The sequence below is a fragment of the Podarcis erhardii genome, assembly GCF_964252035.2.
Source record: "Podarcis erhardii genome assembly, chromosome: 2".
NCBI lineage: Eukaryota > Metazoa > Chordata > Lepidosauria > Squamata > Lacertidae > Podarcis > Podarcis erhardii.
In genome coordinates this window covers 89,359,879-89,383,871 of record NC_138498.1, presented here as the reverse complement: position 1 = coordinate 89,383,871, position 23,993 = coordinate 89,359,879, and the positions used below count along the sequence as shown (strand labels likewise).

At 43.2% G+C, this 23,993-nt stretch overlaps 1 protein-coding gene and 1 long non-coding RNA gene across 14 annotated transcripts in view; one reads left to right on the top strand and one right to left on the bottom strand.

Annotated features, from left to right (window-relative positions):
- LOC309336567 (uncharacterized protein C3orf20 homolog) overlaps window positions 1-23,993 on the bottom strand; it is a 59,343-nt gene that overhangs the window by 27,251 nt on the left and 8,099 nt on the right. For 9 of the 10 annotated variants that reach the window (XM_081852532.1, XM_081852528.1, XM_081852526.1 and 6 more), the window contains 8 exons: window positions 23,511-23,702; window positions 20,745-20,897; window positions 13,198-13,318; window positions 12,166-12,297; window positions 9,015-9,138; window positions 6,843-7,044; window positions 3,376-3,697; window positions 1,319-1,426 (listed from right to left, as the gene is read on the bottom strand). In XM_081852532.1, coding sequence (XP_081708658.1) covers window positions 1,319-1,426; window positions 3,376-3,697; window positions 6,843-7,044; window positions 9,015-9,138; window positions 12,166-12,297; window positions 13,198-13,318; window positions 20,745-20,897; window positions 23,511-23,702 — 1,354 coding nt within the window. The remainder of the gene's footprint in view (window positions 1-1,318; window positions 1,427-3,375; window positions 3,698-6,842; window positions 7,045-9,014; window positions 9,139-12,165; window positions 12,298-13,197; window positions 13,319-20,744; window positions 20,898-23,510; window positions 23,703-23,993) is intronic. The other variant, XM_081852524.1, reaches the window with a different exon arrangement.
- The window catches only part of LOC309337351, a 37,971-nt gene continuing 19,137 nt past the window's right edge, over window positions 5,160-23,993 (top strand). For 3 of the 4 annotated variants that reach the window (XR_014154188.1, XR_014154189.1, XR_014154190.1), the window contains exons 1-2: window positions 5,167-5,277; window positions 9,086-9,143. This is a non-coding gene — a long non-coding RNA (uncharacterized lncRNA). Of the gene's footprint in view, window positions 5,278-6,445; window positions 6,643-9,085; window positions 9,144-23,993 lie in introns of all 4 variants that reach the window. The other variant, XR_014154187.1, reaches the window with a different exon arrangement.

The following is a 23,993-nucleotide window of genomic DNA, read 5'->3' as shown; positions in this document are numbered from 1 at the left end:
GATCTAGCTCTTTTAAAAGGGTCTTGGTTCTTAAATTTCTGGTGAATTCAGAGCTAACTAAATTAAATCTGGGGTATAAAGGATAATATACATCTATGAAAAAGTTGAAAAGAGTAGATTAATTATGTCAGTACTAATTATGATCACAACAATATTGTGGAAGAGGGGAGAAAGTTACCTTATTTTCCCACCATTTCTTTTAACTATTTCTTCCCATGTGGATAATCTTGGGTGCCAGCCTTCTGCTGAGATGAATCAAAGTTCTTACCAGTGACCCACACCCCACCTCTGATTCACTTCCACCCCCATTTTTATGCAGTTAAAATATTCTCTCCTGCTATTAGAATCAATGTTGCCTGTACTTCAAAGTGGTATATAATATGATTAACTGCACTGGGACAGAGCAAGGGTGAAGTCAGCCAATAGATTCTTCTGTGCTGAAGGGAATGAATAATATCCTCCAAATCCTTTGAAACTCTGAACTTGACTACCCAGTGTGTTAGACTTCCATGGTCAGCGGTTTACAAGCATTTAATAGAGCACAGAAAGGCTTTCATTATCTGATTTGGCGCCTCTGTCAATGGGTCTAAATAAAAAACATCTCTCCTTATGTGCTTAAGGCTCCCAAGAAGAGAGCAATATACTGTAGGAATAAGTAGAGTGGAGCCCCAGTCATTCAACACAGTAGCACATTTTCTGCACAAAACATGAGGTTTGGGGGAGTCAACTGAATTCCAAGCTCTATTGCTCACTTGTTATATATAGACAGATATTAAAACAGATCATGATGCTGAGTTCACAGGTCAGATGATGAGATTAAATCAAGCGGAAAGAGTGCTTTTAAATCTTCTGTTGGAAAAGAAACCAAAGAGAGGAGACAGGTATTTTACAGTGTATTTATAGGGATTGAGAATACAGTGCATAATCGTTATGTAACTAGGACTACAACCCTAAACATACTAGGGAGTTCTGTGAAAGTCAACCAAGAGTCTCGTCAGCACTGGATATAGGGCACTTCCCCTGCACAGGGTGCTGAGCTAAGGAGCCACATAATCAGCTACAGTATATTTATATGGGTACCTATTGAAAAGATCAACTGTACCAAAAGGAAATACTATGAAAAGAAATATTTGGGGGGCCACCCAATTTTGTCCCAGGGCACCATATTACCAAAATGCACCCCTGGTCTAGTGGCACCTTATAATAAATTTATAACAGCAAAAGCATTAGTGAACTCCTCAAAAGGTTGTGGGGTCTCATTTATTAGAAGTTTGTGTGTCTGTGAATTTTTGCTAGAAGAAAAAGACCAGATACTTACTACCACCATTCCAGGAACAACGGCATGCTTCTGCACCAGCAGAGGAGGATTTTTGTTTAGAGGGCACTCAAGATCATATCTCAGGAAGCGGAAGGGATCATGTTTGCACTGGGAATGGAACAAGTGATACCGTCAGTGTATTGGAAAGGTCCTGGGGGTTTCTGTTCTAACCAATCAAATATGTGTAACGTTTCTGATGCTAGGAAGCAGAAACAGTCTAGCACAGGAACTAAATATTGCCAACTCCAGCAGGCAGGCAAATGAAGTGGAGACAGTGAGGGCTCTAGCAGACCTCTCTGTTTTCCTTGCATATGAGTAGGGTGTTTTTCATTCTCTTTTCCCACCCACTGTTTGAAAACCTGACTGAAAGCAGGGAGAACCTGTAGCAGAGACTTATTCCAGCCATTGGCAATATAAACTGCTAAGAGACTATGAGAAAGGCTGAGATTATCAGCTTTACCGTAGAGCCCATTGAACCCACATCTCAGCCAGTGTGGTGTAGTGGTTAAGAGCGGTAGTCTCGTAATCTGGGGAACCGGGTTCGCATCTCCGCTCCTCCACATGCAGCTGCTGGGTGAACTTGGGCTAGTCACACTTCTTTGAAGTCTCTCAGCCCCACTCACCTCACAGAGTGTTTGTTGTGGGGGAGGAAGGGAAAGGAGAATGTTAGCCACTTTGAAACTCCTTAAAGGGAGTGAAAGGCGGGATATCAAATCCAAACTCTTCTTCTCTTCCCCAAGGACTGATTTGCCATACATTGCTTCCTTCATTCCAAAGTCACCAAAGCCAGTTTGAGACTGATATCTATCTACTGCAGGCACCTCAACTGTTGCCATGCCCTGGTAGCTTAAACTGAGGCAAAGTCCAACAGCAACAGTGCTCTAAGGAGTACTAGGCTTCTGAATCTAGCCTCCATTTTGATTTCTCACAATGTGCTGATGTAGCATTAATGTGGCACATTGTGGGGAACTAAAATGACAGCAAGATCCAACCATTGTGTACTGGTCAAACAAACATTTTAAGGCAAGTCCAGGGCAGACATCAGCAAAGAACCCTGCTGAGATGCTGTGGTCCTGGCAACTGCCCATGGATGACAGATACTGGCACAGGCCCTGAAAATGAATGTGTTGCAAAACAATATCACAGCCTGGAGGGATCATTGTGGGGAGGGAAAATGTTGTGGCTGGAGTTCCTGTGCCTGTAACAAAATATAAAGCCCTCTAACCTCTGTGTCCATTTTTCTTGAGGGATACGAGAAATTCACAGAAGATAAATACATAACAGTCACATTGCTAAATTGCTATTCTATATTCAGAGGAAATAAATACCACCAAATACCAAATTCTGAGGACAACTGGTGGGGGATCTGTTTTTCACCTTCTTGCCCTGCCTGTGGGCCACAAGATGGCTGCCGTGGGAAGCAGAATAGTAGACCAGATGGGCCTTGGCAGTCTGTTCTAGCAAGGCATGTTCTCATCAGGCAATATGTGTCTGTGTGCGCATGAGCTGCCTAAATGACAGGGAGCCTGTCCAATACCTTTAGTGAAAAGAAGCCAAGTAAACAGGGCCTCATATCTAAGGTGTGTATATGCTTCACCAAAATCCAGTTTAAGTACCAAAGTAGTCCTATTCTTGTGACAAGGAAAGACTGATAGGGTGTTGTGAATCAAATAAGGAAATAAGCAGAAGCTGTTTATTTGTATGACTTTAATTTACAGTGTAATTCTATAGATGTTTTGCAGTTCCATTGTGCCTATTGGGGATTAGAAAGTGGGCATAACATTGCAGCTTTATCTATTTTGAGAGGAGTGACAAAGAGCTTTTGGTGCAGAGAATAGAAGGGGTCACCCAACCATTAGAAGGTCTCCTTTTGGCTTCCACCCTCATGTTTCAGAGTTTATCTTATTCTCAGCTTCTATACGCTCCAGAAACATGCCTATGCTCACAAAATACAAACACAGATGTACAACCAAAACAACGTGTGTGTGTGTGTGTGTGTGTGTGTGCACGTGCACGCGTGTGTGCACATGCACGCACATGTTTAGCAGCTAGCTTACCTGAATACAAGGTGAGGGACGGCCGTGTTGCATTTGTATGTACAGATTTTCAATGGACCACTCAAAGAAAGGGGAGTAGGAATGATCTTGAGGCGAGATCACACAGATCACAATGACCTGATCAGGGTCTCTTGGGGCAGTAATAAACTTTTCAAATTCCAAGTCTGTAATTAACGGGATCTTCACCACACACCTGCAGCATAAATCATCTCCATTTTTAGACATAATTTTGTGTAGCACGACCGGACAGTCAGCAAGAGAAATTGCCCAAGGTTCTGGTGGACGAACTGCATCCTTAGCTGCAGACACCTCTGCTTTGCTCCTGTGAGAAGCACGTGATGCGGTTGTGAGAGAAAGAGAGGTAATTGTGTGGGTGGGGGACAGAGAAAGCAAAGTAAAGTTGCGACTTGAACCCTAGTCAGAGGTTGGTTAGTTATTTTAAGCATTTTCATACTGCTCTTCAATTGTATTCACGAGGGTGGCATACTAAAAGCACAGAACCATTAAAACATAAATAAAATAATAATCTAAAAGACACAGAATTAAAAGAAGTAGCATAAAACAACCAGCAGCATTTAAACTGCATCTTCCAACATGGGGAAATAAAAAGTTATTTCTGCTTGGGACTGAAAGGACAATGAAGTTGGTACATATAGAAACAGGTGGTCCTTGGGATGCTGTCTTGTATTGAGTCAGGCCAACTGTCCACTGAGCTCAGTGGTGTTTACACTGACTGGCAGCAGCTCTCTGGGATTTCATAGAGGGCTTTCTCCCAACCCTACCTGCAGATGCTGAGAACTGTACTTGCTGCCCTTTGCACACAAGGCAGATGCTTTACCACAGAGACATGTCCTTCTCAAGTACAGTTCTGTTATGGTCCACCAAGGGCAAAATGCCAAACATGATAGAAAGCAGGCTGCATAGTTGAGGACCTGGTCAGCAACTAGTTAAGGAGATGAATGAATGAGTGGTGGGCCACAGATCCAATCAAGCCTGTCATCTTGCAAAGTGGCTTGCCAACAATCTCTGTTTCCATAGCCCTTATCCCAGTTAATGCCTCTTTAATTTTGGGGCTAGCTAAGGAGGGGCAAGGGAGAAGCTGGGTTTGGTTTTGAACTTCCCAAAACAAAATGTGAACCAAAAAGCAGAAATCTTTTGAAATCTGCTGTTTTCTGAATTTTGTGGTGCAGTTCTCCAGGCCCCCTCCCCCCAATGTTTATTAGGGGAAAGTGTGGACAAAACTGTGAACACACAAAACTACATTATATCAGGGGAAACAGCAAGCAAGCCCATTAGGATAAATGCACACTAAAATGCTGGTGAATTTTGTGAGGGCTTCTTTTGAAAATAATCAGTCAATCACAAGCTGGGGTACAGGTGTAGTGAACTAAAGATTGGGAAAAGGAGAAACTGAGAGAAACCAAAATGGACAGATTTGTCCAGGGTTGGTAAAACAGGGACTGGGTTTTCTACAGATTGGTGTTTGTCAGCAGTAAAGAGAAGGTTTTGCTGGGGGAAATGGCATGACACAACAACAAGAACACTCCAGCCCATGCTGAGAATCCACAAGCAGAAATCTGTATGAGGAGTAATTCTCCCTGTAGTTTCTCTCCTGTTTACGTTTTTTGCTCTTTTAGTGCTCCAGGGAACATTTAGCACAGCAGTTGTCAATTTAGTGACCTTCTGAAGTTTTGGACTAAGGCTCTGTGATGGACAGAGCTTTCGTCAGCCTCCTGAAGACTTCAGAAGCCAATCAATGAAGAGGGAGTGAAGAGTTCAAAATTTGAACCTGACAGTTAAACTGTCAGATTGGGATGGACTATAAAATAGGAATCAGGCCGGGACGGGAAGGGCTGAGTTAGGGCTGAGACAGAGATAAATGATTTTTAATAGATTTTAAAAGTATGTGATACTGTGTTTTAGTATTAATGTTGTGTTTTTATTGTTGTAAACTGCCCTGGGACCTTAGGGTGAAGGGCAGGAATAAATTGTAGTAGTAACAACAACAACAACGATAATAAACTGTCAGATGGGAATCAGACTGGGATTAAATTAGAGCCTGGAAAGGGGTTAGCTAGGCAGGGCAATCCTGATTATTTCCCTGAGGGGAAGGTAAAGATTTTCCCAAAAGGGCCTGAGTATGTTTTATTGGCTTAGTAGAACAAAATAGCCATCCTAGGAGGAATCAATTTATTCAGAAACAAGTTAAAGTGAGAGTTTTACGTAAAGTTCTTAACTTTCTCTATAAAGAGCTTTTGACTGAAACGAAGGGTTGTGCCTTATCAAAGTAACCATTACACTATAACCCTTATCAAGAGTGTATAAATGAAATTCCAGTTCAGTTTACAAAGTGCCTCATCGTTACTTTGATCCTCTAGTTGAGGGATAACTGGCCACACATTTTCTCTTCACATTATTAAAAATCCTTGCTGCTGGATATTAGGAAACACTACCACATACAGATAACATCAGACCTCTCAAGTTTTACTGACGACAGGGAGTGTCTAAATTTCAAAGAACCCAAATCTGGTCACGTTACCTCACTCTCATCTTTATCAAGGGAGGTTGCCACAATGCCACAGGCTCCATTCAGCCCCGGCCAGGTAGAAGTGGAAGTCCAAAACCATCAGGTGGGCACAGGGCCAGATTTAGGTTTGATGAGGCCCTAAGCTACTGAAGGTAATGGGGCCCTTTATATGTCCAGCTGTCCTTTGTCAACAACAAATTGTCTCTGTTTTTTGTGTTGAATATATGCTATATGGTAATTTATGGACCTAATAGGTATCTAAAGCCACATAACAAATAGGAGCCTACACAACACAAAACACTGTTGCTGTATGTAGGTTTTATTTTATTTGTTTTTTATCTTATATTCTGGAAATGTACATCCAGGTTTTTTCCCCTTTAAATTTTTTGGGGGGCACCCAAGAGAGCGAGGTCCTAAGCTACAGCTTGTTTAACTTATACGTAAATCCGGCACTGGGCGGGCACCAAGTTGGCAAAGACTGATTTAGCATCCGTGTTCATGCAAATGCACCCATTATGGCAGCTTTTTTTTTTCCTACTGCAGGATGCTTGCCAATTTGGGCATTCTTTAGTGCACCTGAGACCAAGCATCTCTGCATCCTGCACCTTCTGCATCCATTTCATGCCTCTGATGCAATGTGCCATGGCCTACAAGTCAGAAGCAGCCTGCAGGGCAGTGTTGTCAAATCCAGTTTCCCAATGTAGAGGTCACTGCTGCCAGCTGAGAGGCAGATTGGCACAGTAAGGGTGCAGTGAAGGGAGCATCAGAATGGCTCTAGCGCTGCACCCACCCCACCACCTTGCCCCTCTGTCCTGATTACTGCTGCCCACTGAAATGCCTGCTTACAAGGATCATATCTGCAGCCGGCTAACCCACATGATTAGTCCTGCTTTTCTATAGAAACTAAGACACTTCCCCCACAAAAGATAACCTCACTGACCTTGAAGGAGGCCTATATTTCCCCCTGAAGGGCTTATCAAAGGCAAGATTCCGTGTAAGATATGGCTTGACGACTGATCTCCGTTTAGCGGCCAAAGATCTGGTATCAACTCGATCCCAGGCCAGAAGTACTGGGTCCTTTATCAAAAACTTCACTTGCTTTGAAGGGGCAAGGTCAATTGGATAGTCTACACAACATATCCCTGCCATAGAAACCAGAAGAGAATTGTCAGTTATTTTTGACAAGGCTGGCCCATTGGAGCTACTGGGGCACAGCTCTCCCAATGAGAATGTCACAATAATAATAATAATAATAATAATAATAATAATAATAATAATAATAATATAAAAATAAAAATAATTTTTTACGCACAAGCACCTGTGCAGATATGGCGCTTCAGGTTGCGGGCTTTTCATGTTGCAAGTGGGCCTCCGGAATGGATCCCATTCGAAACCAGAGGTACCACTGTACATGAAATTTGAGTACAGTGGTGCCTCGCAAGACGAAATTAATCCGTTCCGCGATTCTCTTCGTCTAGTGGTTTTTTCGCCTTGTGAAGCAAGCCCATTGACGGCTTAGCGGATTAACGCTATTAGCGGTCTAGCGGCTTTTAGCGATCAGCTGAGAGGCGGCTTATCAGCGGAACAGCTGATAAGCGGCTTAGCGGCTTAGGAAAGGGGGGGGAGCGGAAAAAACCCGCGGGAACTCGCAAGATTTTTTCGTCTTGCGAAGCAACCCCCTAGAGAAATTCATTTAGCGAAGCGCCTCCAAAACGGAAAACCCTTTCGTCTAGCGGGTTTTCCGTCTTGCGAGGCGTTCGTCTTGCGGGGCACCACTGTATCAGGACTGCCAGCTTTTCAGTCCCAGTTGTGAAGGTTACCCCTCCCTCTTGTTGTTACAAGGGCAATTCCAGCACCTGTATAGGGCAACAGAGGGCTGATTGAAGAGCAGTCCTTCTTGCCTTCTGAGCATGCTCAGAACTATTTCTTTGAAGACCCCATCTCCAAACAGTGCAAAGCACATTATTTATACTAGTCAGAAGAATAATGTGGTTGCTAGCTTGAGCTATCTTTTTGACTAAGAGAGTGCAATGGGAGACACAGTGTGAGTCTCTTTTGATAATAAATATCAGTAATTCTTATTTAGGTTTTAAAATGCTGTGTGTGTGTGTGAGAGAGAGAGAGAGAGAGAGAGAGAGAGAGAGAGAGAGTGTGTGTTTGGTAGGCTACTGCAAGAACAGGATGTTGGTCTTTGGTCTGATCCAACAGGATATTCTGCTGTGGGGATTCTATTTGTACAAAGGATACATGTTGTAATATCGCCAAATTAAATACAAAGAGCTTTCTCACTGGTGAGGCAGGTGCACTCTGTGCATGCTCATTTCATTTATTTCTGAGTCTCATAGTGCCTAAACAGGTTGTGGTTTGTGGGGCACTAACATCACACTTTGATTGAGTTAGCTATTGTCTGCACACTTTCCTTCTCAGTAAGCCAAAAATGGTAAGAGCCATTGTCGTTAAAAAACAACAAGCACACCAGTTTCTTGATTCTTTCCTTTTTAGGTTATGCTTTCTTTTGTTCATTATTCCAAACGTCGTCCCCTTCACTCAATACAAAATTGGGGCAGGCAAACTGGACAGAGACTGTTTTTTTAATTATTTATCAGTTTATATCCATTCTACTTTTCCTCTGAGGAGCTCAAGGTGGCATTCATATGTCTCCTTTTCCCCAAGTTATCCTCACAGCAACCCTGTGGGGCAAGTTAGGCTGAGAGCCAGATGGGCCAAAGGCCACACAGTGAGTTTCATGGCTGATTCTAACACTGCAGATATGAATATAAGCACAAAACCTAATAAAAAATAAATAAAAAATCTGGTTCCACATTCTGAATTTTATACTTTTTAATGTTTAGATTTTGAACTTTTAGTGGAACAAGTGAGAATCAAGAATTTGGCCACACCAAAATTCAGCCTTTACTGGATGAAAGACCATTTCATTCATTCATGGGGTGTGTGTGAAGCTTGTACAATTATTCATTTGAGTTTTAATTTGTATCATCATGGTGGGTGTGGGTTGCTTTAGGTGTGTAAGAGAGATAGAGAGACCTCATGATGCAAATTAAATTACATGCAATATGAATACTACATGACCAATAAGAATTACTATACCTACCTGAGACCATCAAAATGCCATTTATAAATTGTCTCACTATCTTCTCAAACCTCTTCTTAATCTCTGTTAAGGCTCTGACCCATTGTCCTTCCTGGTCACCACTATCTGTGCTTTTCCCAGTCGGCTGTGGTAAGTAAAGAGAAAAGGAATTATTATTATTATATTTGGGCAAATGGAAATTTATCCATGGGAGAAGTGGCCCTTGCTGCATTTTGTGCTATTTGGAAACAAGGGAATATCCCCTGCTAAAACCCACAATACCAGCGTGCACAGTTCAGCACCTAACCTTCCTCTGAATGCACAAGGCACTGCAGTTACAAATTCTAGCAAATTTTACAAATATGGATTTGAAAATATTTTTGTTTTCCTAACACATACATCAACAGTTTTGCTCTCAACGAGAAAAGGGAATTTAAAATATACATACATATCTATATATCTATATATTGTACACACAACACACAGACACAGACACACACACACACACTGTATTTAAGAAGTGGAAGCAGTAGGGGGGAATGCCAGCTGGGACAACAATGAATTCTTAATCTAAAGAATGGCCCAATTAACACCAAGTGGCTGAGAAATATGTCATTCAGCCAGCCTATGAAGGCAGCCTGTGGGGTAATAAAGCATTTTAATGCAAAGGCTGTCTTTCCACAAAAGTGCATTCATAAAATAAATATTTAGAAGAAAGACCAGGAAAGAGGCTCTTAAAGAAAGAAGGTTGCCTTTAATGCAGGTTTCAGTGCCGTTCCTGAGGGCTACTCTTCAAAGGTCAATGGGACTCCAGGGAAGCAATTTGAAAAGAGTCAAATGTGGCATACCTTCTTTTTATTATTATTAAGAAAGAGGCAAGCATAGTTTGCTTACTTGCCTTCATAGAAGAGTTAGCTTTTGCTGATAAGCATAAAACCCCGCTACAGGGATGTGTTAGCTAAAGGGCACAGCACTCTAATGTGTGAGGCTTAAGGCAATGTGCTGAAAAACTTAGGACCAAATAACGCATGAAACCAAATGTGCTGTTAGGAATCACATTGGTGGAAGCGTATGCACAGTCTGGTCACCTCACCTCAGAAAGATTGATGCAGAGCTAAAAAGGGCTCAAAAAGGGGCAACCAAAATGATAGAGGTGGTTACTGCTGAGATCTGTGATACAAGCATGAGGCATCCCTTGTGATGAGACATCGCTAGCAGTACAATGTGCGATAGCGTAGCACAAAAATATCACCGCAAATGTTATACTCTGCCTTTTCTTATCCGGAATGGAAACAACCAGACTAAAATGACACTCCTTAGGCTTCCTGTTTCCGGTGGTGAGAAATGTCTGACTCCCACACGATCGGACCCCAGCCATGCGGGTAATTCAGGGTTAATATGGGGGTAATTAGCCCTGGCAGACTCCCGAGGCTGGGGGAGGACTGTCTTGTAGACCCAGAGACCATACGAGATTGTCAGCTTGCATCAAGGTGCAAGCGGCAGGACGCTGTGTCCCACAGCACGACATGGCTGGCACTCTCCGAAGTCACTCTCATAAGCCGGAAATATCTAACTGATAAAATTATTAGATTTGGACAATAAACAGACATAGTCTGGACCGAAGAAAATTGAGAAAAACCTGCAGAACTGTACAGTCCCTGGTGTTTAAGCTCGGACTTCAAAGAGATTCTCATCATGGCATTTGGATTATGGAGATGATTGGTATGTCCTTTTTTCTCTTCTCAATATCTACAATTGGTTTTCTATGCCAAGCCTCATCAAGAAACCTTTTTTTAAAAAAGTACAGATGGACTTCTATTTATAATTAAGTATTTAATTGCACAGCTTTACTTAGACTTGAAAGACTTGATAAAGATAAAAGAAGAAACAAGATGGCGCTTGTTAATATGACACAGCACGGAAATATAAGAATTCCTCTCTTTTGTGAGGGAAGTAGGAAATATTTGCTAGCTGACTTTATCAAGACTTGAGACAACAATTTGGGATAACATACAGTGCATCTGTGTGCAGAATTTCTTCATTATGAGCGAGAGAGAAGGCCAAATGGATGTCTCGCAACCCCCCTTCTAGGGCCCGGGGGGGGGGATTGTGTGGTCTCCAGGAAGGCTGATCGATCATCAAATGACTTATATCTGTGGAATACAGTTCATTTACATTGCAACATTGCAAACAGTATGCTCAACAATTTAACAATTAACCACATGGAAGTTACTTCGTCATCAAATTTCAAATGACAGACTTGGACAACACCCCTGATTGGACTGATTTAACAACTTGGGAGTTGCTGCATCATTAAACTTCAAATGATAGACTTGGACAACAGCCCAGATTGGAAGACTGGAATGAAATCAGGAAAAGCTGCGCTGGCAAATCGACAGTTGAAAAAATATATATACATAAACAAAGCTGAACTCAATGGATGAAAGGATATATGATTTCTGACATGACTGAGAATCGCATAGCCAGGGATGGAGAACTTTAAAGCGTTAAGATCAGAATGTGGTAAATATGAGAACACCAAGAAGAAGGCAGGAACGAAGATATTGTAGATATACTTCAGAGGTCCAGACTATGGGAAGCCTAGAAAAAAATAATAATTAGGACTGTAATTTGGTTGTTTTTTATTGGATTATAATTGGATTGTGATTATGATTTGATGGATATGTTAATTGGCTGTTTTTATTGGAAAATTAATAAAAATGTTTTTTTAAAAAATGATACTCCTTCATCCAGTGGATTGTAGTGGTACCTATGCAGTTTGTTGTATGCTATCTTAAATGACTATTCCGTTTTTAATGCTTTGTGAGAATTTACTGTGTATATGTGATTTGTATGTAAGCTGCCTTAGGAATTTACGTTGAGGGATGATCTGATAGATAGATAGATAGATAGATAGATAGATAGATAGATAGATAGATGATAGATAGATAGATTCTATCACAATCTACAGTGTACGGAGGTAAGACTTTTGTATCCCAAAAAGAGAGATAACAGAAGAGGGATTGCTGTACTAGAGAAAATTAGACCTAGGACACGTTTTCAAATGTTGCTTCTAGAAATTTCCCTCAGGGTTATGAAAAAGTCAATGGACACGCAGTTACTGGATATCCTGTTGTTACTTGCATAATGTTGTTTCCATGTGACTTCTTACCTGCCTATCAGTTTTGGATCTATGTGTGCATCCATCTCTTACCAAAGACAAGGTGATGCTTTCACTTTGTTCGGTGAAAGTAATTGTCATTGAATTTTGATTAAGAACCTTGAGTTTTAGCTGTTCATTTATCTAAGGAATAAATGAAGATAATGAAAGTCTTAGGGTCTGATTCACACAATTGGCATTTGCCACTGTCATCATGCTTACAGGATTGTATCCAGGGTCAGTCCTACTCAGAGCAGTCCCATTAGTGGACATGACAGACTTAATTTCAATGAGTCTTACCTGAGTATAATTTAGTTGGGTGCAGTGCAAAGTGTAAAAGCCTTCTTTCCCACATCTAAATGTTCCCTCAGCTAGTGGTGATGAATTTGTGGGGAAATGTTGCCCAAATTTGGGGTGCAGGCTCCACATTGTTTAGGCTTCACGTTACTGTGATTCTGATGGGGAGTTCATTATAGTACTTTATGTCCACAGCAAACTCAAGTCTTGGACAAATGGGGCATTTGAGTTCCAAGCTAGATGACATTAGTTGTGTGAGTGCACTCAACACGCCATGAGCTAAGCCATGGCCTGGCTAAGTGTGTTATCCAAACCTAACCTCATGGATTCTCATCCAGACAACTCACAAACAAATCTTGATTACAGCTCATGGTTTATCTGGAGCAAGACAAACCACAAACCAGGGTTGAGATGACATACTAAGCCAAACCAAACCATGTATTAGCCCCCAGCGGCACAACAGAGGGAGGACCAAGGGAGAAGTTCAGCAGCTGTGATCTTGTCTCTGGGAACCCTCACACAAGTGAGTTTGTGGCAACTAGCCCAATGCCTGCTGGCAGTTCTGGGATTTTTAAAATGTGACTCTGGAAACCAGCAGGAACAAAGCATAATCTGGAATCTCTGCCTAGAATTTCTCTCAGCTAGAAGAGCACACTTTTAGAGATATTTGTAGAATTCTAGAGAGACAACTATTCCAAAAATGTGAGATGTTAGTGGATTCTTTGGTCTGAGAGTTTCATTTGATACCTGATAGTCCAACGACTGCAGAACCTGGTTTTTGGAATACCAGCTCCAGTGCTGGATTAAATAGCCATCCTTGTCTCTAATGCTCCCTCCTTCATTATTCATCATCAGTGCTATTGAACAGCTGGGTGAGAGGAAAAACAGTTAAACTATGCAATTTAATACTAAGGGAGAAGTTGGTGGGAATACATACATAATAAAGATTCTGACTGTAGCGATTGCAGTAATATTGGGAAATTCATAACAAGGAACTCAGTGGCCCAATTTTTTAATATCTTGAACTGATGTGATTGAACCATGATATCCGTAGCCCACAATAGATGTTATAATACTGTTGCACACCTCCCCAGTCTCCAAGCAGTGTGAGATTCCAGAGGTTCCAGGCAGTTACCCAGGGTTCATGTTTCTTTGCGAATGAGGCACAGCGGAGATTGTGGCACCTTTATGATAGAGGGTTTATTTACACACACACACACACACACACACACATATACATATATATATATATGCAGGTTTTGGTGTCCTCGGGTGTCTTCCCGTGTAAAAGTTGGGGTGTCTAGGCGACGTTTCGACGAGGTCTCACTCGTCATCTTCAGGCTGGTGCTTTCGGCTTCTTGTTACTGGAACAGAGCAGGATCTCAGTGTTTGAGTTCCTATAAATACTGTAGAGGGGGTGTGGTGTATAGCCTCCAATGTTCTGGGCAGAGAGGAAGTTCCCAGGCTAGTGTGCCTTTTCTTCTTTTGTTCCTTAATTACTTGAGAGATATCTTGAGTGATTTCTTGAGTGATATCCTGAGTACCACTTAGGTGGGTCATTAGGTGTGGATTAGTTGTTAAAGTCTTTGTGTCTTGACCTCTTGAACTTTGTGAAGAGTTTTCCTGAGAAGATGGCTGTACTGTACTTAGTTGTGCTCTGGCTTGGCTTCGTGTATAGGGGCGAGCTGTGGTTTTGTGGCTTGTGTCAGCCAGATCTGTGTAGGGATTGCAGGGGGGTGCAGCATCCGGAGGTGCCACCATGGATTGGCTACTGGATGGTGTCTGTAATTCATCTGTGGAGAGGGTCTGGGTTTGGGTCTGGTGTGGTTGATTGGTGTTGGCGTTCTGTGTGCCTCTGGATCTGGTGTCAGTTTTTATGTGGATCTGGTGTCAGTTTTTATGTGGTGTCAGGTTTTATCTGGTGTCAGATCTTATGTGATCTCTTGTTCCTACGCAACTGCCGAGACAACAACTTAATTCCCACATGCTTCCAACTTAAATTCCATTCTAAAACCCCAGCCACCGAAAGGATCCTGAAACGAACTGAACTATCCCTAATCAGAAACGAACTACACAAGAAAAGATACCTACTAGACCAAACCAACAAAGATCTACTCACTCTTCACCTCAAACTCTGTAACAAAATCCACCCTGCACTCTGGGACAAATGCAAACAACTAGCCGTCTGGAGAGCTGAAACGGAGACCTCACATAAGACAGACACACACACCAACAAACTCCACAAACTAGAGAAACGCCAGAAGCCCAGCCACCCTCCACAGCAACCCATGAAACAAACAGTACATAACATATCAGACAGGATCCTCACCACAACTGAAACCAAAGTACTCTCCAAAGGTTTCAACTTTGCAGTCGCCCCGAGACGCATCCCCACGGAAAACATCATATGCGGAGTCGAAGCTAGCCTAACCAAAATCAACCCAGATGAAGCCAATAAAATCAGACTTGAAGTCACCAACATCCTCTGCTCCAGCAAACCACCCAGAAGCAATTTACACAAAGAAGAACAGAAAGCACTCACCAACCTGAGGAAAGACAACAACATAATCATTCTCCCAGCAGACAAAGGTAATGCCACAGTGGTGATGAACACATCGGACTACCAAGCAAAACTATCAAATCTACTCCAAGATCCTGCCTACAAACCTATAAAAACAGATCCCACCACCTACCTGGAAAAAACCACCAAATCCAAAATAAAAGCCTCTCCTATCAGTGAAGAAATCCAGCTAAGAATCATCCCCAGAGAAAAATCATCCAGATGCCCCAAACTCTACGGCCTCCCCAAGATACACAAAGAAGGAACACCACTCAGACCAATAGTCAGCTCCATAGGCTCACCTCTACAAAATCTCGCTAAATTTCTCGCCAAGCAACTTCAGCCCTATGCAGAATCCATCTCTTCACACGTACCAAACTCCTTCCAGTTCATAGAAACAATAAAGAAGCAAAACCTACATCCTAATGACCTACTTGTGAGCTTCGATGTTGTATCTCTCTTCACACAAGTGCCCATTAATGAAGCCTTGACAGCTATTCAAAACAAATACAATCCCCCCGAATACATCTTGGACCTGACCAACCACTGCCTAACCAACACGTACTTCATCCACAATGGACAAAGATACAAACAGATAGAAGGAGCACCTATGGGATCACCCCTCTCACCGGTCATCGCAAACCTGTACATGGAACACTTTGAAACCAATGCTTTAGACAAGTCAGAACACAAACCCAAACTTTGGCTCAGATATGTTGACGACACCTTTGTAATTTGGCCACACGGGAAAGAAAAACTGGATAGCTTCCTCACACATCTCAACAACTTACACCCCAAAATACAATTCACTATGGAAATAGAAGCCAACAACCAACTTCCCTTCCTTGACGTCCTAATCTACAAAAAACCTGATGGCTCCCTAGGACACACTATCTACCGGAAAAAAACACACACCAACCGCTACTTACATGCACAATCACACCACCACCCTGCACAAATAAACTCCGTAGCCAAGACTCTCATCTCCAGAACCAAACGTCTGGCTGACAAAGACCACTTGACAACTGAGTTACAGAATCTCTCAAACGTGTTAATTGCCAATGGATACCAGCAAAACAGGATTACGAAGCTAATCCAAAAGGAAACACCCCCCAAAAACCAAGACACAGAAGAAAACAATGGCATGGCCCTCCTTCCTTATATAAAGGGCACTACAGATAAAATTAGCAAAATCCTCCATAAACACAATATCAAAACAGCCTTTTGCACCAACCAAAAAATAGCCAATATCCTCAGAAACCCCAAGGATAAAATCCAGTTGGAAAACCAAGGGATCTATGAAATACCCTGCAAAGTCTGCCCAGCCACGTACATTGGACAAACAAACAGACGAATAAATGCACGTATCGCAGAACACAAGAATGCCGTCAAAAAAGAAGAAAAAACTTCCTCTCTTTTCCAACACATGAAAGAAACAGGACACGAAATTAATTTTGCAGATTCCAAATTGCTCTTTAACACGGAACATCACCACAAGAGAATAATCATGGAAGCCATCGAGATAGAGAAACACCCTCACAACATGAACAAGCGTGACGACACATCCCGCTTGCCAGACATCTGGAAATTAGCCCTCCCCACAAAAACTGACACCAGATCCAGAGGCACACAGAACGCCAACACCAATCAACCACACCAGACCCAAACCCAGACCCTCTCCACAGATGAATTACAGACACCATCCAGTAGCCAATCCATGGTGGCACCTCCGGATGCTGCACCCCCCTGCAATCCCTACACAGATCTGGCTGACACAAGCCACAAAACCACAGCTCGCCCCTATACACGAAGCCAAGCCAGAGCACAACTAAGTACAGTACAGCCATCTTCTCAGGAAAACTCTTCACAAAGTTCAAGAGGTCAAGACACAAAGACTTTAACAACTAATCCACACCTAATGACCCACCTAAGTGGTACTCAGGATATCACTCAAGAAATCACTCAAGATATCTCTCAAGTAATTAAGGAACAAAAGAAGAAAAGGCACACTAGCCTGGGAACTTCCTCTCTGCCCAGAACATTGGAGGCTATACACCACACCCCCTCTACAGTATTTATAGGAACTCAAACACTGAGATCCTGCTCTGTTCCAGTAACAAGAAGCCGAAAGCACCAGCCTGAAGATGACGAGTGAGACCTCGTCGAAACGTCGCCTAGACACCCCAACTTTTACACGGGAAGACACCCGAGGACACCAAAACCTGCATTCCTGTACCCGTGAAAATCTACGAAAGCATATATATATATATATATATATATGCAGGTTTTGGTGTCCTCGGGTGTCTTCCCGTGTAAAAGTTGGGGTGTCTAGGCGACGTTTCGACGAGGTCTCACTCGTCATCTTCAGGCTGGTGCTTTCGGCTTCTTGTTACTGGAACAGAGCAGGATCTCAGTGTTTGAGTTCCTATAAATACTGTAGAGGGGGTGTGGTGTATAGCCTCCAATGTTCTGGGCAGAGAGGAAGTTCCCAGGCTAGTGTGCCTTTTCTTCTTTTGTTCCTTAATTACTTGAGAGATATCTTGAGTGATTTCTTGAGTGATATCCTGAGTACCACTTAGGTGGGTCATTAGGTGTGGATTAGTTGTTAAAGTCTTTGTGTCTTGACCTCTTGAACTTTGTGAAGAGTTTTCCTGAGAAGATGGCTGTACTGTACTTAGTTGTGCTCTGGCTTGGCTTCGTGTATAGGGGCGAGCTGTGGTTTTGTGGCTTGTGTCAGCCAGATCTGTGTAGGGATTGCAGGGGGGTGCAGCATCCGGAGGTGCCACCATGGATTGGCTACTGGATGGTGTCTGTAATTCATCTGTGGAGAGGGTCTGGGTTTGGGTCTGGTGTGGTTGATTGGTGTTGGCGTTCTGTGTGCCTCTGGATCTGGTGTCAGTTTTTGTGGGGAGGGCTAATTTCCAGATGTCTGGCAAGCGGGATGTGTCGTCACGCTTGTTCATGTTGTGAGGGTGTTTCTCTATCTCGATGGCTTCCATGATTATTCTCTTGTGGTGATGTTCCGTGTTAAAGAGCAATTTGGAATCTGCAAAATTAATTTCGTGTCCTGTTTCTTTCATGTGTTGGAAAAGAGAGGAAGTTTTTTCTTCTTTTTTGACGGCATTCTTGTGTTCTGCGATACGTGCATTTATTCGTCTGTTTGTTTGTCCAATGTACGTGGCTGGGCAGACTTTGCAGGGTATTTCATAGATCCCTTGGTTTTCCAACTGGATTTTATCCTTGTGGTACTCAGGATATCACTCAAGAAATCACTCAAGATATCTCTCAAGTAATTAAGGAACAAAAGAAGAAAAGGCACACTAGCCTGGGAACTTCCTCTCTGCCCAGAACATTGGAGGCTATACACCACACCCCCTCTACAGTATTTATAGGAACTCAAACACTGAGATCCTGCTCTGTTCCAGTAACAAGAAGCCGAAAGCACCAGCCTGAAGATGACGAGTGAGACCTCGTCGAAACGTCGCCTAGACACCCCAACTTTTACACGGGAAGACACCCGAGGACACCAAAACCTGCATTCCTGTACCCGTGAAAATCTACGAAAGCAAATATATATATATATATATATATATAGCCTGAGCCTACAATGGAGGACTTCACAGCATCAACACCCTAAAGGGTCTTGTTTCTCCCATAGCCAGAGCCTTAGATTCAAATAAAAGCTTGCTGCTTTACTTCTAAGTCACATCACTGCCGACTCTCAACTCTCACATTTGTCTTTTTTCTAACTACCAGCCAGCTGGGCCATTACTTTTCTCTGGGGTGGAACCTAAGTCCTTGCAGGCTTTCAGAAATTACCATATTAAAACTGACTAGTTGCATGCATTTACATCATTGCGTGAAGTCAGGTGGTCAGTCTAATGATCCCTTTCCTCATTCCCACAGGCACACCAGTTGGTCTCCCCCTTTTTAGGGGTCCCTACTTTCTTATGGACAGAAGGGCCTGCCAGATCAGACTAGTTAGTCCATCTAGTCCAGCACCCTGCTCTCACAGAGGCCACCCAGATGCCTGGGCGAAATCCTCAAGCAGCACCCAAGCATAAGAACACTCTCCCCTCCTGTGGTTTTCAGCAACTGGTATTCAAATGCATTGCTGCCTCCAGCCATGGCCTCTTTAACCCTGGCCTCTCAGTTTCCTCAGATCTCTCTATAGCTGCTGTGCTTTTGTTCTGGTTGCTCTTTACTCCCCAGGAAATATCAGCCTGCCCCTGTCTGGCTGCAGAACTATGTTAGCCCCCCTCCTTCCAATCCCCTTTCCAAATCCTCATCACTCCAATGACCTTTTTCTCCCTGAGCAATGCCATGTAGCGTAACCATTAGTTACACCCAGTGGGGTTATGCTTTTAACATCTGCCATTAGCAGCTTCCTATATCAAACGCTTTAAAGACTGAGAAGTGAGATAATTAATTAATCCTCCCATATAAAAGGAATGATGGATGCAAATCATGACAATAAATGACCAGTAGCAGATCTACACTACTTGGTTTTAAAAGTCTACCATGAACGATAAGGCACATTTGATTTAATTGGGGTTATGGCCCTTGGCTTTTCCATCCATGTCACTGGCTAGTTATGTGACCTTGAGCTTTCCCTGTGTTTCTTATTTATTCATCTGTAAAATTGAGATAATACCTCTCTCACATGATACCTAAGAGGTCCAGGAAATGAAGGCATTTCTATAAGCACTCATTAATATCTTTATAATCCTGAAGTTACTACCACCACCCAGTCAGCAGAGTTTAGTGTTCTGAGCCTATGAGACACTTGCAGGTATCAATATAAACAGCTTGTTCTAGCATGGCTGGGGTCAGGATTACGGTACCCATGTGTGCTACTTTACAGAGGACAGTCCTCTCTTTGAATGGCTTTCACAGGATGATGGTCCTCTACTAAAAGTAGTCTTCTGTTTGGGCCGTTCGGTTCAAGTCCAGTTTAAAGAAAAGCAAGTCATAAGAAGGGAGAGCAGCGGCCTTGAAACTACCCATCAGCAGTGAGCCCCTGAACAGCAGTCTGAACAGGTACCCCAGGTGAGCTGGCCACAGCCTCGCCCACAATGGTGAGATGGATTGTGGCTAACATGTGCACCTCCAGATGTTGTTATACTACAACCTCCACCATCCCTGATCATTGGCCATGGAGACTGGAGCCAGTTAGCGCTGGAGTCCAACAATGTCTGGAGGACTGCAGGTTCCCCATCCCTTATTATAGTAAATTATAGTAATGAGTTCTAAATTTGCATCTATACATGTGTAAATTATATGCACATTTGCGACCTTTCTGGTGATGCCCATCCTTTTTGGCCTAAGCAGTGATGCCCATGTGGTGGAGCAGTAGTGACGTCGGGGCACGCATGTGCACCAGTGGGAGTGCCAGATCAGCAGTGTCAGTCCCACCCATTCACCCGCACAGCCCCAAGACTTTTCTAGGTAAGCAGAATCAATGCCAGTGCCAGTTGTGAACAACTGAGCCAAGGTCAGTATAATTCAATGTGGGTTTTTTAAAAAAACAAGTAATCTCTCAGTATGCTTTCACCACTGTTTTGAAGGTGCTGCTCCCTTCTTGTTTAGACATTTGGAAATAAGGAGAGTCCTACTGGATCAGGCCAATGGCCCATCTAACATCAGTACCCAGAATCCACTGGGTACTCAGCTGTTGCACTTTTCCCCACTCCGCCCCCTGACCAAACATTTAGGATCAATAAGGGACACTCACCTGGCCTTAAAGCAATAGCGTATCCACGAATGGCCCTGAGATGTAATTGTACCTAGAAGCGTTTGACTAGGAGCATCCTGAAACAGAAGGGTGATGGTTTTTCCTATACAGCATATGGGAAACTGGTAGACGGCAACACTTCCTGATGGGTAACTTTGACATGGGTCAAGTAATATCACACTTTTTTAGAAAGAAAAAGAAAAGAAAGGCATTTATCTAGTTATCCGTTGTGGGAACTTGTATTATTACAAGTTCACTCAGCTGGATCTTTGATGAGGGCTGTTTCCAGTGTTACAACCAAGACAAACTTGAGCAATAAACTGTAGGAACTGCCTTAAGGCAAGTCCTCAAATTACCAGCTTCTTAATACTAAGGTCATATCCAGTGCTTTTAAAATAAAACTAAAAAATAAATAAGGTGTCAGCACTCACCATGAAGTTGTTACAGTGACTGCACACTTTTAACATTGGGGGTGTGTGATGGTACTATGTGCCTTTGAGTACCCCTTGGAAAAAAAACACTGGGCATATCTCTGAATTATAAGGTCCATGGTTCTGATTTACTCTTGAGTCCTGACTACTGGCTTCTTCCTCTAACCAGCTCCTTGTTTCCTGCAACTGATTCACCCCAGACTCTTGCCCATGGACTGGTAGTGGGGGGCAAGGGCACGGGGCGGGGGGAGGAATCACTTTAAAGTCCCTGCAAGTGCAAAACTAACACAATTAATTAGCCTCGTCTGATGCACTAGCTTTCCCCATGAAGGGAGATTAGCAAGTGCGTACTCTATATCTGAAATCATTGTCCTCATCATTCTAGGGCTTTTTGCCTTCTTGTATCATTTTCATATGCAGATCCTTGCCAAATTGCCAGTGGTGAAGTTTTATTCAAGGCTTCTGAGTGTCTGATGGAGCATAAGGTGCCTCTGTCTGTGAAGCAATCTGCCTCAGAGGAGTTATTTCCCCGACATGTTCATAAGCAGCACAGCAAGGAAAAGAATCTATTAGCCAAAGTGATCAGCTAGAAAAAAGGGGTATGTAAAGGTCTCAAAATGAGGCTTTTGTGTTTAACGCACTGTGTTAGAAAACGGAGACTGACAAATGGAGTCAACTGAACTACAGAAGTGATCTGAAAGCCTGTACTGTCAGAGTCTTTCATTCTTAATTCCCAGTTTGGTGGAAAGATCAAATGGAGCATGTGCTTCTGTGAAACAACTCCAAATGAACTGCAGCCAAGGGGCTGTCAAGGAAGTTTGGGGAGGGAGGGAGAGAAGAGAAAGCAAGAGGGCAAAGGATTTGAAATAGCTTAGCTCTGTGCTCTTGCAATGCAAGCAGAGAGGCTTCAGCAGCACCAGCTAAGCTAGCAGTACTTGAATTACATCACCCCCTTGCTTTTTTGTGCCATTGCTCCCTTAGCTACTGATCTTACAAGGCTACAGTGCAGCCATTATTTGGCTGGCATTTGGGGGGGGGGAGATTCTTGGAGTGTGGCTGTAGATCTCATTAAGGCTCTCTCCTCTGACCACTTTTCCTGCCCCCAAATTTGGGGTATGGTAAATTGACATCCTACAGAAAGTGAGTCCATGCAAGCCCTCACACAACAGTGAGGAGGGGATTTCTGGTAGTTTATCATTCTGTGGGTTTGCTCTGTCCTAAATTCTACAGCTCTCAGATGCCAACTTCACTAGGAATCTCAAATTAATTTCAGAACTGGAACGGGCACACTTTGCTGCATCTTTTCTTCCATTCACTCATTTGCATCCTTACATCCACAAGTGCAATGAAATTCCCCCTTTGTGCAGCCCCCACCACCAAATCTACTCTGGGTTCCCCCCAAGTGGTCCCTGGTGCCTGTTGGTGCTGGTAGGGTAGAAGGCAAGGAGAACAAAAGCAGGTGGCGGTAGAGACAATGACAGGCAGAGCCACCCCTGACTCATTGATTGTAACAAGGCAAGCAAACAAGGGCTGACTCAGGTTGGTGGGGCACCGCCTCATTGGACCTAATGGAGCATCCTCCACTGGCTTCCCCCATCACTCTTTGGAGGAAGCCCTGCCCCATTTGTCCTGCAAGGCCAAGCCATGTCCACCTACTCTGTGCTTGATGTCACATACAATGGTGCCATGTGTGACGCAACTTAAGATGTAGTGTGCCAAAGCGTGAGGGTTGCAGGCACCGCTGATCAGCTGGTCAGTGGCCCTTGCAAAGCCCAGTGCATCACGCCCGGGGCAGTTCTTTGCAACAAGCCCCACAATCAGCTGACCTTTAAACATTCCACTCCAGCACAGGAGGTTTGGCTTACAGAGATAAACTGAACAGTCCAGACCCATTAAAAGTCTGAAAAAACTGCTAATCAAGAAGTCACACTGAATTTTGTAGCTGCACTCAGAAGGAGGAGGAGGAGGAGAAGAAGAAGAAGAGGAGGAGGAGGAGGAGGAGGAGGAGGAGGAGGAGGAGGAGTAGTTTGGATTTCATATCCCACTACCCTTAGGAGTCTCAAAGCAGCTAACATTCTCCTTTTCCTTCTACCCCCACAACAAACACTCTGTGAGGTGAATGGGGCTGAGAGACTTCAAAGAAGTGTAACTAGCCCAAGGTCACCCAGCAGCTGCATGTGGAGGAGCAGAGACACAAACACAGTTCACCAGATTATGAGTCCACCACTCTTAACCACTACACCACACTGACTCTAATCCCTGTACAGTAGGGATGGAAAAGAACAACAACCAATCCTATTTCCCAAACTCGCTCCCCATACATTCCTAAGGATACAACATCAGGGATGTTCCATCAGGAAAGGAAAAGAATAACTTCTTCCCTTTCATACGCCGGACCTCGGTAGCTATTAGGGACACTGAAGCCCTTTTCAAGGCCTGAGACGGTGATCTGTGGATTGTCATGTAATTTCTCAGGATTAGGGGCCTTGTATGGCCTTTTGTTATGGCTGCATTCCTCTCTTCCGCTCTAAAAGGAACAGAAACAACAGCAGTGTCTCTTATTAGGTACCTGTGTGTCAGCAGAGTTGGAACTTCGGTAGGTTTTTTTAGTTAGTTAGTTAGTTAGTTAGTTTACCACCTTTCATCCAAAGATCACGGGGCGAGGGGGGGGGAATAAAAATACAAAATGAAATCACAAAATACATAATAAAACAAAAACAAACTGATATCATTCTCAGGATTATTTTTTTCAATAGCTCTCATGTTCGGGCTGCCAGCAACTTTACAGAGCAAAATAAATGAAAGGGGCTGGAACTTA